Here is a 15,780-nt window from a genome sequence, read left to right as displayed (position 1 = left end):
TTGCTGAAGTGTATGCAGTTGTTTCTCAAGTTTGTATATAAATAATTATGTGCATTTTATGTTCCTTGATTTGGCTACATCTAATAAAGTAGCATAACAATGATAAATCATTCTCCGAAAAGAGAACCTCTAGAGCAGGGATCTTCAAACTTGGTCCTTTTATGACTTATGGACTTCAACTCCCAGAATTCCTCAGCCAGGCACGCTGGCTGAGGAATTCTGGGAGTTGAAGTCCACAAATCATAAAAGGGCCAAGTTTGAAGACCCCTGCTCTAGAGCATAAACTACTCTTTGTCTTTCTCTGTGTTTGGTTGGGAAAAATGAAGTCAGTGACTGCAAACTCACTTAATTTTTTCAGCCATGTTATCATAAAACTCAGCTGTGTGGGTCCTTCCTGAATTAGATGGTAGTTAGAGAGAAAATATTAATGTGACCAACCCAGTGCAGGCAAAAAATTGAATCTTCTCTAAGAAGATTCTAAGTGAGAGCTATTGACAGATAGTGATGAGGAGGCTTATTTCATTGTTTTGAAAGAAGATAGTGAAAAAAATTACTTCATGCCATTCAATTACTCTCTAATCTCTTATTCTCTCTCTCTCCCCCCCCCCCAGATATTCTCTATTGCTTTTGTGAATTGTTAAAGGGTAACATTTTAACTCCAAATTTAGTATTAGAATTACCGTATTTCAAAATATCAAAAGAACCAGAAAAGGAGAGACATTGGGGTATAGAAAATGTAATCTATTGGAACAAAAAGCTGACTGTTTGGTGAACACTCAATAGTTCCCTATAGTATTTCAGGATTGATTAAACTGGGTATATAAATCTAAAGAGCAACTGCAAACTCATTCATATTTTGACTCTTAGTGCATGCAAATGAAATCACACAAGTTTCTGTTTTAGCTTAGCAGAGACCACATTCCTTCCACTGAGCAAAACGGGGGAAAAAAACCTTTCTGAAATGGCCGTAGTGTGCTATATGGTCTTTCCATTGCTACAGCCTTTTCTTTCTTTTGAAGATAGAATTGAACCTGACTGTAGGCTAAGTATTTTTGGAATTTGATGGTGAGTAACATTTGGATTGAGAAAGCAACACAATATAATTGCTGAGGGCTATAGTGTGAATCTAAAGTTACTAAAAGGGAAACCATGCCTCATTTAAAGATTACAACTACTTTTCTAAGATAGCATCTTCCACATTCATTTTAATTCCTTTTGGGACTTGTATAGAAATGCCTATGAAGAATGCCATCTTGAAGAAGGCAAAGTCAGACTATGTCCACTAATTCACAAATGAGCCTCACTGAACTGCAAACTGATTCATACGTTGTACTATGACAGGGCTGTTTATATATGGTTTTGTACAGCATAAAACTTTACTGACTGATTTGTGTAACACAGTAGGCAAAATCAAAACATACGGTCCAAGTACAGTGCATGATGTTATTTCAGTGATATTCCTTGGGATTTTGCAGTTGGCATAGATAACTTGTGGTCATCCAGATTTTGTTGGACTTAAATTCCCAGAAGCTTCAGTGAGCGTGGCTATTCTAAAAAATATTGGCTGTTGTATGTGGAGATTCTCAATCATCCATGTCATGGTTGCCCCAAAGGTGCTTCTTCCAAAAGGCAACTGGACTTTCTTGTTTTTCTTTCCTTTCAAAACATTCTGTTTCTCATCCAAGAAGCTTCTTCAGTTCTAGCTGACTGATGGGGAATTCCATCAACTGAAGGAACATTTTGGATAAGAAGCAAAATATTTTCAAAGGAAAAATATATATTAAAAAGTCCAGTTACCTTTCGGAAAAAGCACCTTTGGGACATTGACAATTGTAATTCAAGATGACATGTTTCCCATTGTGATATAAGAGATTTTTTTTCCAAAATACCTATTTGGGGAAAAATGGCTAAGACCTATCTCAGATGAACAGATTTTGAAGTAAGTTCCACATACTGAAGTATAAAACAATGGAGGATTGGATTATTGTACCAGACTAGTAGATGCTTAAAAAGAGAATTTTGTTAATCCCCAGATCAGCATTATCAGTGTAATCAAGAGCACAGTGCAATCAAGTGTGTGAAGAATATAATTCAAGAGGATTCTGACTTACCTAAAAGATCTATAACTCAGCCAAATATTTAATAATAATAAAGTTGGAAGGGACCTTGGAGGTCATCTAGTCCAACCCCCTGCTCAGGCAGGAAACCTTATACCATTTCAGACAAATGGCTGTCCAGTCTCTTCTTAAAAACTAGTGTTGGAGCATTCACAGCTTCTGGAGGCAGGTTGTTCCACCTGTTAATTGTTCTAACTATGATTTCAGATCATAGGACCTGTTGTGCTAGTAGCAAATATTACTCATCAGAAGGTTAATGAAAATATAATGATTTAAAGGATTTTTTTTCCAAATATACAAAGGTATCTGGAAGAATAGATTTAATTTTCTAAATAAGGTTTTCTTTTTATCCCCTTTGCCTAGGAAAATATTAGCATTTCTTCAACAAGATATTTGACAAATATTTTAACCTTTCTATGACTTACATTTTTAGATCTGTAGCTAAATTTAGTTTAAGGTGCTTTTTTCTCAATCCCCAAGCTTATTTCTGAGTTATTGATTCCATGGGAGAATCAACTGGACTCTTCTTGTCAGATTTAAAGATGATGATATGATACTACATAATTGCACAAGTCAAAGCTGTATTTAATCAGTGAGTTTGTGCTAGTTTGCAAAACTGTTTTTCATTATCACAAAAATTACGTCCTTTGGATGTTAGTGCATTTCAAAGTAAATCAATAGTTCTGTATCCATGAAAAACATTCCAATTAACAGAAACTGGGCAGCTCTGCAGGGAAAGTAAGCATGGCCTGTAAAGAAATTTTTTTCTTACTCAGCATCAATGAATTATTTTCCTGAAAATATTTATCTCTAGATATAACTGAGTTTGTAATATTTACATATTGCAACAGTATACAGTTGTCTATAACAACAATAGCAAATTGTTGCTATTGTATTTTCAGTATAAGATTATTTATAAAATGTATTTAAGATACTTTATCTTCCAATTTTTTCTGGATGTAAACGCATTTTTGTAAAGATAGCTATTCTGAGAAAGCAGCTTAATGAGATGCGAGGCGCTTTCACTAAGGAATACACACACACACCACTTTGTGTGCTAGCAAATCTATTTAGACTTAAAACTTTGATAAAAGCTCCTTCTTTATTTGAATTTTAAGCAGCATCAACCTTCTCAATTAATAGTGGAACTATTCTTGTGATACTTTATTGTAAGGATCATTATAGCAGCTTCTCCTTGCTGCAGAACTGTAATAGACCACAAGGTTTAGTTTTGAGTTCAGCATCTATTTAATTGTCTCAGAACATAAAGATGACCTGGTTAGAAGCAGTAGAACTGAGAAAAAAAATAGTCGTTTAGAGTAGCAATCCTGGAACATAAATTTGGGAGTAAGCTCATATGGTTCATTGTGAGTAGTCTTGCACTATTGGGAAATTCTGAAGCTAAGCTCATTTTTATCATTTTAAAGCTAGGAAAAAGTTGATTTCAATTTCAATTTTATTGCATAAGGAATTGTAATAAAGAGCTTTGTGATGCATTTATTGAGCAAGAAGAAAATAGATTTTGGAAGTATGCTATCAAATAAAAAGAATAATCAATAAACTGAATAAAGTTATATTTTTATTTAGTGTAAGAAGCAGACCAATTCAGGTGCTTCAAATGGACAGCTGTGGTAGAAGATCTATTCAGAATAACAGAATGACAAGAGTTGAAAGGGACTTTGGAGATCTTCTAGTTCAGGCCTTTTCAACCGGTGGTACGCGTACCACTAGTGGTACACGAGCACCTGGCTGGTGGTACACATAGGATGGATTGAACAGCACTGTAAAAAAAATGTAAAAAACGCTTGTTTTTAGTAACCTGCTTTCAGCTGCATTCTGTTTCTCCATTCCCTTCTCAGGCTTTGCCACACATGTGTGGGACAAAAAAAAAGTTCCATGAGACTTTCTAACTCTCACGAGAAGTTAGAAAGTCTCATGGAACTTTTTTTTCTTTTTTACCGATAGTCCCACAAACACGTGGTGAAAGCTGAGAAGCAAACGGAGAAACAGAATGCAGCTGAAAGCAGGTTAGTAAAAAAAAATGTGCCGGGAGGCTTCAGAGCGCTGAGCGCAGGCGGCTTCTGACTGTGGGCGGGGCAGCTTCAGAGCCCTGAGTGCAGGTGGCTTCTGAGCGCCGGGAGTCTTCTGAGCACAGACAGGGTGGCTTCAGAGTGCCGAGAGTGGGCAGCTTCTGAGCACCAGGCGGCTTCTGAGCATGGGCAGGGTGGCTTCAGAGTGCCAGGAGGCTTTTGAGCGCCCTGTACAGGTGGCTTCTGAGTGCTGGGAGGCTTCTGAGTGCCCTGCACGGGCGGCTTCTGACTATGGACAGGGCAGCTTCAGAGCGCCCTGCACTGGCAGCTTCTGAGCACCGGGTGGGGTGGCTTCTGAGTGCAGCTCAGCTGTAGCTGCACACACCAAGCCTGGCTTCCAAGCGCCCTGTGCGCCCTGTCCTTCAGCCAAGGTTGCTAATGAAGCACAGGTAGCCCAAACAGCCCTGTGCTTTTGAGGCAGAAGTGATTGCCCTTTTGCAAGCAGGAAATCTTGCGGGTCTCCTTGTGAGGAAGGAAACCCCGGATGTGGGGCAAGCCAGGGAAAGTGTGTGTGTATGTGTGAAATCCCCAGCTGCTATTCCCATGCTATTCCCGGCGGCGGATGCCAGCAATCCAGGTTGGGGCTGCAGGCAAGGAAGGGAAACCCTTTTGCAAGCAGGAAATCTTGCATGGGAATAGCAGCTGGGGATTTCCCCCCCCCCACACACACACACTCTTTCCCTGGCTTGCCCCACATCTAGGGTTTCCTTCCTCGCAAGATTTCCTGCTTGCAAAAGGGCGATCACTTCTGCCTCTCTTGCAAAGACAGGGATTTCTCCAGCGGAACAAAACAGAGAGGCAAAGAATGTGGAAGTATGGTAGGAAGGCAATTCCTTAGCTTCGGTAACCGTGCCTGAAGTCGAACACTTCCCAGTTCCATTTCCAGCAGGGAAAAGCAGCCAGCTGCCTCTCCACCTTCTTGCGAGGGGCGGGACTCTGGCCACTATCAGTGCGGCATGCGGGAGGCTGTGAGTATTCCCAATGGCACCTCTGCGGGCCAGCACTGACCTCCTTGTTCTGGGCGGCCCCCTTGCCGTGGTTGGAGGGAGAAGATGCTCGTGCCTGCCTCTGTCTGAGGCCTGATCTCTTGTGTGCTTGAGGTGGAAAAAAATATGATTTTGGGTTTTACAGATTAGACTGATTTCCCAATACAGAAATGGCTAGTACATACTACTATACAAATGTAAAAACTTGAGACTGAATTTTAATGTCTGATTTTACTGCAACAGAGTTGGAAGTCAATGCCTATTGTTTCTTCCCATCCCTTTCTTCACACTTTCCCCCCTTCTCTAATGTTGTCCCCTACTATTTGCTTTTATATATTCACATTTTATGTTATAAATGAATAACAATAACAATAATGGAAATGAAAAATTGCTCACTGCAGCACAATTATTGATTCCCACATGTCATTATGTGAAACTATTGTGCATTATACTGTCCTGTCTTTGTCATTATCTGAATTCAAATGTTCAGAATGGTTGAGTTTCTACATCTTTATGCTCATTCTATGACTATGAAATAGGAAAGCAATTGACAAATGCAGTTACAGTATGTTAAATTGACTGAGAAATGTGCCAATTATATAGTATCCACTAGCAAACTATATTGTCTTGTTTTTTTGTATCATGCTGAACTGTGGAGAAGGCTTGAGTTGAAGTTGAGTGTGAAAAAACTTACAACCATGTTCACTCACCATGTTAACTCACACTTTGTTGATTAAATGAATAGACGGCAAGTTGAATATACAGTACTCTGCTCCATGCAAACAAGTAAAACTAAGTAAAATATGCCAACTTACCATAACTGAAACCAAGCCCCTAATTTATATTTCCCAAATAGGTTAAAACCATAAGATAAACAACAAATTGGTCTTAACTGGTTTTAAGTTGATTTTCAAAAGACTTGTACTTCTCCCCAAATATTTTTGCAATGGGTGTTAAGTATGAGTTGGAGTGCATCTATACTTGCAAGCTAAATTCTTAATTATTAATTTCTGATTGAAGAGACATAAGATTGCAATTTTCTTTACCTTTCAAACTTAAAAGAATTTGATAATTACGGTCTCTTCATCAGATGCATTGGAGTGAAAGATGTAATAAAGTAACTCACAAAAGATAAGTATTCTAATAACATTTTCTGAAAATATGCTTAGTTTGGCTTCAAGCTCTGATTTTTTTCAAATAAACTGTGGGTTTAAAAATAATTTTTAATACAAACATACTTTAACTGCAGCCCTTTCAAGAAAATTATTTAACAGAATTCTGTTTAAAAAACGAACTACAATAAATCATTCTATACTGGTAAAGAGCATACTTTCTGAAAATATTCAATAGATTTGACAGCAGTCCTCAGTGAACAAAAAAAAAGGGAAAGTGGTTTTTTTAAAAAAAATATACACCATTTTGAATTTGTTTCCAAATAACAGAAAAAAGCTTTCTGAAAACCTTATAATAGCAATTATTCCAATGGTACTTCCAAACATACATTTTATTATGCAAATTGCTCTACAATAATTCATCCAAACAATTGTATAGGAAATCTTTATTGGTTTATTAAAATAATCCATTATGGCTGATTAACTCAAACATGGTGACTCCAAGTGGTATATAAACAAAATAAGTTAAACTATTTCAATTAAGAACCAAGATGTTTAAGTATAACCAGAAGCTCACATTCCAGATGGCGATTCCAATCACGCTGCCCCCAAGATCCAGGTAAAAAGCCAAATTTTTACTGCCTTTCGGAAGGCCCATTGAAGGCAATCACTGCAGAGAGGAGGCCTTCCTGATTACATATCTACTGTAATGGGAGTAACTGGGATGGGCAGATATCACTGAGTAGAGGTGGTCCCACAAACTGTCTTTTGTAAGCTTCAAGTCCTTATTAAAAAACCTGTTATCTTTTACCTGCAAATACCCACGAAACAACAGCACGTTTCAAAATATTTTAAATAGTTGAGCAATGTACCTTGTCAATTTAGTACAATCTTAAGTATAGATAGAAACACTTGGAGAGAGAAATACACATGAACAGCCAAGGCCATCTGTGCAACTAAACTTTGAATAAAACTGTTTTTTGTTTCACAAGCAAAGCTTAAACTTGAAAAAGAGATCATGGCACATGTTTTCAAAATGCAGTATGTATAGAACTATTCCGAATGCAGAAATTGATAAGATAAAATATAAGCTTCTTATTGGTATAACTGCTAATTTTGCAAAGGCATAAATATACATTTTAAGGAAGATCTTTGAATGGAGATGTTGTACCAATTAAGAACATTTGAATGGCAAGGATGCAAATATCTTATTTTAATTAATCAGATCTAGCACAGTATATCTATGGAGGTACTGCTTCAGGGAAAGGATTATCCAAAGGAAATGTCTAAAAACCATAGGACTTCTAACACGTATATTCACATGAGACAGAAATATCAGTCAGCTAATTTATGCATATGTATGACTGCCTCTTTCTCAGTTAACAGGAATGTTAGCTTTGAACCATCTTTTTTAAAATGAATTTTTAATTTCTATAGCTAAGTAAGACAAGAGAAAAGTCAGTAGCCATGCTGCGGGGGGGGGGGGGATGATTAGAATTAAAACTTTGTTCCACTATATTCATGATGAGAATCACAAGGAACCCATTTCCTTCCCCACCCCAACCCCAATCCCATGCCCATGTCTAGTTTATTTTTCTTCCTGATCAGTTAAATACAACTTTGAAATAAACAAAAATGTGTATTTTAATCTGACTGGGTTTTTTTTGTTCTGTTAGTTCTGTGAAAGCAATGTTTGCTTCTGACTTGAAACTCTACAGCCAAAGTTTTCATTTTGGAAGAGAAACTCAAAAAGCCAAATTACAGTAATTTAAGATTTTATCCAACTAATACAGGTGCCTCCAAGAAAATAAATGGTTGCAAAAAAATAGCTGCATTTAAAATCCTACAGCAAAACTAGTGTAGTACTAAAACATTTTTAAAAAATGCTTTGAATTTTGATAGTTTTAGCCTTTTCCTCTAGTCCAACTGAGCAAAAATAAATGTTACTTCATTTCCTGCAAGGCTAACACATGCCAACATTAAATTAACTGAAATACCATTTAAAAGAGAATTTTCCTTATCCCCTGTACAAATGACCGATTCAGCTTTTCCTATTGAATTGCAGTAAGACTCTGGAAATTGGCAGACAAATTCAAAGTTGTGCTGGAAAGGGGAAAGAAAAATTAAAAAGATCTTTTGCTGACTGTTGATTCATTCCCTTAATTATACTGCTTGGTTGAACATCAGGATATATAGCTCTGAATCTCCAAAAAGGGGAAAAGGTGCATAACTCAGAGTTTCAGAGAAATAATTGGCCAGTACTTGGGCTGTTTTGTATCACAATTCCTATCAAAGTTGAGTTGCATGATGGTCTCCATTGCTTGTATTTTGTTGGCACCTTTGCCATAGAGCTTTCTCATTTCAGCCATTCTTCTCTTGCCGGGCTTCTCAGCTGGGGGCTCCACTGACCGGCTTGTGGACAAGTGAAGGTCATGGTCAGCTTCCACATATATCTCTTGATGTTCCGCCTCCAGCTGTTTCTGTTTTCCTATGTAAAAAAGAACACATTTCATGATTGTTTGGAAAAAAAATGGGAATTTCAAATGATGCCAGCAATGAACAACTTAGGTATCTTGTCTAAAGATGTGTATACCTTTAAAACAAGAATTCTTGTTTGTATTTTAAACCCCCGAGCAATCCACTATGAACTGAAGTATGCTGTTACATAAAAGGGAACGCTGCACCAATCTTACAAAAATGGCATTGATCATCAGCTCTTTTCTGGCCACAATTATAATAAACCTTTATTGTCAAAGTACAACATGTGTACATTGAGATTAGCTGAGCCTCCCCCCGTGCTCTCTCCCCCCAACACACAGTGACAACAAACCCTCCATCCCACCACACTATGTGAACCAACTACACTACACACCGGCCTCCCAAGTCAATTCTGCATAAGATTATGTCCCATTTAAAAGCCTAATAGCCCACGGATAAAAGCTATTTTTCAGCCTGTTGGTACGGCTGGCTATATTCCTATATCTCCTACCGGATGGTAGGAGAGTAAAGAGATACCGTCCAGGGTGTGAGTCATCCCTGAGAATCTTCCTCACTTTTCCAAGGCAACGAGCCCTGGCGATGTCATCCAGTGGTGTCAGGGAACAGCCCACAATGTCTTGTGCTGTGCTCACTACCCTCTGTAATACTTTCCTATCCACGGCTGTCAGACCAGCATACCAAACCACAATACCATACGAGAGGCGCTTTCTATAGTAGACCGGTAAAAGAAGGCCATTAGCTGTTGTTCTACCCTGTTCTTCCGCAAGACCCTAAGAAAGTGAAGCCTCTGTTGGGCCTTTCTAGCCACCTGAGTTGTGTTAACTTTCCAGGTCAGATCTTCACAGAGGGAGACTCCCAGAAATTTAAAGGAGGAAACTCTCTCTACACAGTTCTCTCCGATGTAAAGTGGGGCAGGTTCCTCCTTTTTTCTCCGGAGGTCTAACACTATCTCTTTCGTCTTGCCGATGTTTAGGTGCAAGTTGTTGTTACTACACTATATGGATAGTTTTTGTACCTCCGCCCTATATGCTGTCTCATCCCCACCTGTAATAAGACCCACCACAGCTGTATCATCTGCGAACTTGATTATCGCAGTGGATGGGTCAGATGATACACAATCATAAGTGTATAAAGAGTACAGGTAGGGGCTAAGCACACAGCCCTGTGGTGTGCCGGTGCAAAGCTTCAGGGGGCTGGACAAAGCAGAGCCGACCCTCACAGTTTGAAACCGATCCCTAAGAAAGTCTTGAATCCAATCGCAGATGGCGGGGGAGAATTTCAAGTCAGTCAGCTTCTCGATGAGAATGCTCGGCAAAATGGTGTTGAAAGCCGAGCTGTAGTCAACAAAAAGCATCCTGACGTAACTTCCAGGCTTCTCGAGATGACTTGCTACAGAGTGTAAAGCAGTAGCTATGGCATCGTCTGTCGACCTATTTCCCCTGTAGGCAAATTGATGTTTATCAAAGTCCAGTGGGAGGCATGTCCTAAGATGTTGGAGAACCAGTCTTTCGAAGCATTTCATGACTACAGATGTTAATGCAACAGGTCTGTAGTCATTCAGGCACTCAACTGCAGTTTTCTTGGGGACTGGGACAATCATAGCACTTAAGTCACAAATCATTTGGATTTAAAAGACAGCCTTGTATTGTACCATCCTGCCCATTCCCCAATATTTGTGAAGCCTTTTTGGCCCATGATGATCAATACATAGTGTTATATAAAACAGTGGTAATTACAGGTAATCCCCGAGTTACGAGTGTTCACTTAGCGCTCGTTCGAAGTTACATGATAAGCGTCCCCTAGTGTTTATGAGCAAGTTCTGAAATTACGAATGTTACAGTACCATGGCAGTTATTAGCCCTTACGAACAACTGCAGAGGCGCTGCAACATTCACCCTATTCCCCCTCCCCCTGCTCCCCACAATTGCTTCCCCCTCCCTTCCTGCCATGCTGGATTCACTTACCTTGCAAAGATCTATTGCCTCTCTCCTGCAGTTTCTTTGCCTTTGAGGGAGAGTCAGTGGAAGCTCCTGAGTGCTGTAATATTGTGTGAGTTCAGGCACCCATCATCTTTTGCAGAGAATGGGTGCCTGAACTCTCGCAAGATCATGGACCCCAGAAAAGTTCATTCTCAGCACGAAAAGTGTTTGCGGTGCCTGTCTCCTGCTCCTCTCCCCCTAACTCCTTTCTGCCACCACCAGAACACTTTTTGTCCAGATGGAGATCTGATGGAGACTGGAAGCTTCATCTGCATGCAAATGGGGCACATGGAAATGAAGCAAATTGCTCCGTTTCCAAGCACCTCATTTGCAAGCAGATGAAGCTTCCAGTCTCCATCAGTTCTCTGTCCGGGCAAAAATTGTTCCAGTGGTAGCGGAAAGGAGTTGGGGGCGAGGAGCAGGAGACAGGCACCGCAAACACTTTTTGTGCCCAGGAGCTTCCAGCGACTCTCCTCTATCTCAAAGGCAAAGAAACAGCAGCAGAGAAGAGACAGATCTTTGCAAAGTAAGTGAGTCCAGCACAGCAGGAAGGGAGGGGGAAGCATGAGGTATCTTAGTGGGTCGGGGAGGCCTTGGGGTCTGGTCCATCACTAGGCCCCCCCATGGCCTATTCCAACCTGAGATACCTCATGTGCACTTAATGAACCACACATTTGATTAGTTAATGTGTGGGCGAAAGCAGGGAGTGATCTCGTTCAAGGTATGAGATTCACTCCTATGAATTCTTGAGTGACGAATGGAATGGGCAGGCTTCATTACATTCGTAACTTGAGGACTACTTGTATATATAAAAGGGGGGAGGGGGGAGAGATAAAATAGTGCTTATTACAGTCGTAGACCAGAATTCAAAATAACACATGTTGAACTTAGACAACAAACCAGAGTAAGAATGTTACAATTGTGGCAAATTGATTGTTGAAAAGTCAGAGTGTGTCTAATTTTACAGGAAATGTAAATATATTTAGTATAGATATAGCCCCAACTTTGCCATTGACTGACTATGGACCAATATCAGAAGATTTTTGTGGGGATAACATTAACTGAATCTGATGAGATGTGAGTGTAAAACATTCACAACCTTGAGCTAATTGATGACTGGATAAATACACATGTAATGATGCAATGTTTTTGTTCAAAATATCATTGCCTGCCCCTGAGCACTATAAATGCAATAAGTAGTTTAAGACATAACAGTGTTAATAAATTATGTTAGAAATAAAAAAAATATTGAGATGATGAACATAACAGAAAGATTTAAAAAAATACATTTTGCTGCAATAGTAAAAAAGTGGTAAACAAACCACTACACCAATTCCTAAAATGAAAATAGAAGTGACATGTAGAGAGACATTAAATTTTTAATGTTCCATAAAGATGAAACCAATACAGCTGTCAGGACCCACCCCAATCCACATCTTAGAAAAGAAGAACTCTTGGAGACAGGGTTGTCAAAGCAGGAACTTTTACTAAAACATGACTGACTGCGGAAAATCTAGACAGGATCTGGAAACTGTGTTGCAGATTGATACTTTTAAAGTGTCTCCGAGTAAAAACCCCTCCCCTCAGTCCATTTGGTCAGTCCCGGATCAATTAAGTTTCAGGTGTCAAAACCTTCCATGGGAAAAGGGATCTTCCATGCCTTTACAACATTTGCTTCCTTCCCTTCAAATTCCAATCAAACCAGATTCTCTCTTTCCCCCCCCCCCCGCCTCTTCCTTTGTTCTTCTCAGTTCAAAGGTTCTTTTCCCTGGTCTTTGATGATGGCCTCCAGGCAGGCTGAATAAACAACCTTGCATCTAATGGATAGGGATGGCCAATTAACATCTTCTCTTCTCCTCCTTGGGAATGGCAGAATCCAGTAAAGGGGAGAGATTTAGGGGTACACAGATAGGGATTTAGGAATGGAATATAAATGGATTCTGACAATCTGCTCTTCTTAAAAGAAAGATAGGTCCATCTGTTCTCTTTTTAGTAAACTGCAGTGAAAAATTGGGTGTATCTGTTGAAGATTTTTAGGTAGTCCTAATTCAACTGTTACTGGGTTTATGATTCTTTTAATTGGAAAAGGTCCAATATATTTTGGTCTGAGTTTTTTACAGGGTTGTAGTGATTTAAGGTATTTTGTGGATAAATATGCCAACTCTCCCACCCTGAATGGTTTGGGATCGACTTTTTTTGTCCGCCTGTGTCTTGTAAGCTTGTCTAGCTTCATCTAAAGCAGGGGTGTCAAACTCAATTTCATTGAGGGCAGCATCAGCATTGTGGTTGCCCTCAGGGGCTGGGTGGGTGTGGCCTGGGTGGGTGTGGCCTACTGGGTGGGCGTGGCTAAAGTGCCTATGGCCTACTGGGTGGGCATGGCCAGCTCTACATCGTTCACATCAAGGGTGCCTATGGGGGCCTGGGCAGGAATGGGACAGATCTGAGGGTCTCTGGCAGGAGGAGGGTCTCTGGGCCAGGGCCAAGGCAGTGGGGGCCATTCCCTCACTGTTTCCAGGATGGCTTTGCGGGCCACATGAAACCACTTCATGGGCCGGATCTGGCCCCCGGGCCTTGTGTTTGACATGTCTGGTTTAAAGCTTTCCTAACGATTGAACAGATGTTTTGTAATTCAGCAATTCCTTCAGTTCGGGAATTACCAGTTCGTATGGGGTTAGTTCTGGCATGGGGTTGAAACTCTGACCGGTAGCTACTTGAAAAGGAGTGTAACCTGTGCTGGAGTGGACTGCATTATTATATGCCACTTCTGCGAAAGGCAGTAGGTCCGTCCAATTTGTTTGCTGGAAATTAATAAAGCATCTTAAATATTGCTCAAGTACTGAGTTAGATTTTTCACATTGACCATTCCCCTGAGGATGGTGACTAGATGTCAGTCCTTGGGTGGTTCCTAAAAGGGATAAAAATTCCTTCCAAAATGTTGACGTAAATTGTACCCCCTATCAGATATGATGCGTTGTGGTGCCCCATGCAGTCTGTAAATATGCTGCACGAAAAGTTTTGCTAAGGCTTTTGCGGTGGGGATCTTTTGGCAAGGAATGAAGTGCACCTGTTTAGAAAACAAATCTGTGACTGTCCAGACTACAGTGTTCCCATTGCTTTCTGGTAATTCCACTATAAAATCCATGGCTATTTCTTTCCATGGGGCTGAGGGGTTCACCACTGGTTGTGACAGTCCTGGTGGTTTCCCTTGCAGCCTCTTAGCCGTCGCACAAATTTGGCAGCTGCCCACATAGCTTTCTATGTCCTTTTTCATGGAGGGCCACCAAAATTGCCTTTTAGTTAAGTGTAAGGTTTTTACAAACCCAAAATATCCTGCTGATTTTGTATCATGGCACAGTTGCATGAAATTGATCCTCTGGGTGGCAGGTATGTATAACTTCTCATCCACCCAGGGTAGTCCATCTTTAATTGTGCACTATTTTTTTTCTGGAACTATTCATCACTTTCCAAAGACTTTCAGAATTCTATTCCAGTTTGGCTATCCACCTTCGGCTTCATTTTAGCTTGGGACCTGGTGGTGATTGGTGCTGCCAGTTGTTGTTCAGGCATAAGTGGTTTAGAGTCAGTGGCCCATGTGCTTTTATATTGGGGCATGTGAGATAATGCATCCGCCAGGAAATTCTTCCCCCCTGGTAAGTGTTTGAGAGTGAAATTGAATCGGTGAAAATGTTGGGACCAGCGGGCTTGCTTAGGAGTGAGTTTCCTGGGTGTTTTTAGTGCTTCCAAATTTTTGTGGTCTGTCCAGACCTGGAAGGGGATTTTATTTCCTTCCAGGAACTGGTGCCATGTAAGTAATGACCATCTCACAGAATAAGCCTCCTTTTCCCACACGGGCCAACATTGTTCTGTCTCCGTGAGTTTCCTGGATGAATATGCACATGGTTGCAATGCCCCCTCATCATTTTCCTGTAATAATACAGCTCCCACCACCACATCGCTAGCATGGGTGGGGTATTTTTAATTATTTATTGTTAGGGCTTAATTAATTAAATTTCATTTTAACTTTTGTATGTAAAGCTTTTACTGCCCTGTACACCGCCCTGAGTCCTTCGGGAGAAGGGCGGTATAGAAATTCAATTATAAATAAAAATAAATAAATAAAATCTGCCTGTATTACAAAAGGTTTATTGGGATCTGGGTGTCTCAGGACAGGTTCAGCAGAAAAAAGTCTCTTTAGCCTCTCAAATGCTGCTTGACATTCCATTGTCCACTTCAGAGTCTGGCTGGGTTTCACTGGGGACCCCCCCTCGTTTTCAACAAGTTTGTGAGTGGCAGGGCTATTTGGGCAAACGAAGGGATGAATTGGCAGTAGACGTTTGCAAACCCCAGGAAACTTTGCAATTGCTTCTGTGTGCAGGGGGTGGTGGTGCCCATTCTAATACTGCCTTGACTTGTTCAGGGTCCATTTCGATGCCCTCTGGGGATATGCGATACCCCAGGTAGTCTATTCTTTCCTGGTGGAATTCACATTTTGATAGATAAGCATATAGGTGGGCGGACCGCAACTTTTTCAGGACTGCTCTGACTAGGTTAATATGTTCCTCTTTGGTCTCAGTGAAGATAAGAATGTCATCTAGATAAACCAGGACTCCCTTATATAGGTGCTCTCTTAGCACTTCATTAATTAATTGCATAAAAACTGCGTGGGGCCCTTGCAGTCCAAATGGCAGTACTTTGAACTGGTAGCAACCCATTGGGCAATTGAACGCAGTCTTCCATTCATCTCCTTCCTTAATCCTAATGCGGTAGTATGCTTCTATCAGGTTTAGTTTGGTAAAAATCCTTCCTTTCGATAGGTGGGATAGCATATCCTTCATTAGGGGTAGGGGATATAGATTACATTCACTAATTGCATTAAGGGACCTATAGTCCATACATAAGCGAAGCGAGCTGTCCTTCTCCCTGAACAGGACCGGGGCGGCCAGTTTGGGTTTGGTAGGCTCAATAAATTCTCTTTCTAAGTTTTTCTTTATGAATCT

At 40.4% G+C, this 15,780-nt stretch overlaps 1 protein-coding gene across 1 annotated transcript in view; it reads right to left on the bottom strand.

Moving 5' to 3' along the window:
* Positions 1-6,576: 6,576 nt before the first annotated feature.
* The window catches only part of GEMIN8 (gem nuclear organelle associated protein 8), a 67,915-nt gene continuing 58,711 nt past the window's right edge, over positions 6,577-15,780 (bottom strand). The window contains exon 4 of the mRNA XM_081327051.1: positions 6,577-8,793. Within this exon, the coding sequence (XP_081183177.1) occupies positions 8,537-8,793 (257 nt within the window). The 3' untranslated portion in view covers positions 6,577-8,536. The remainder of the gene's footprint in view (positions 8,794-15,780) is intronic.

This window comes from Vipera berus, assembly GCF_964194415.1.
Source record: "Vipera berus genome assembly, chromosome: 4".
Classification (NCBI taxonomy): domain Eukaryota; kingdom Metazoa; phylum Chordata; class Lepidosauria; order Squamata; family Viperidae; genus Vipera; species Vipera berus.
Note: the sequence above shows the minus strand (reverse complement) of the source record. Positions and strands in the feature narration are given on the sequence as shown.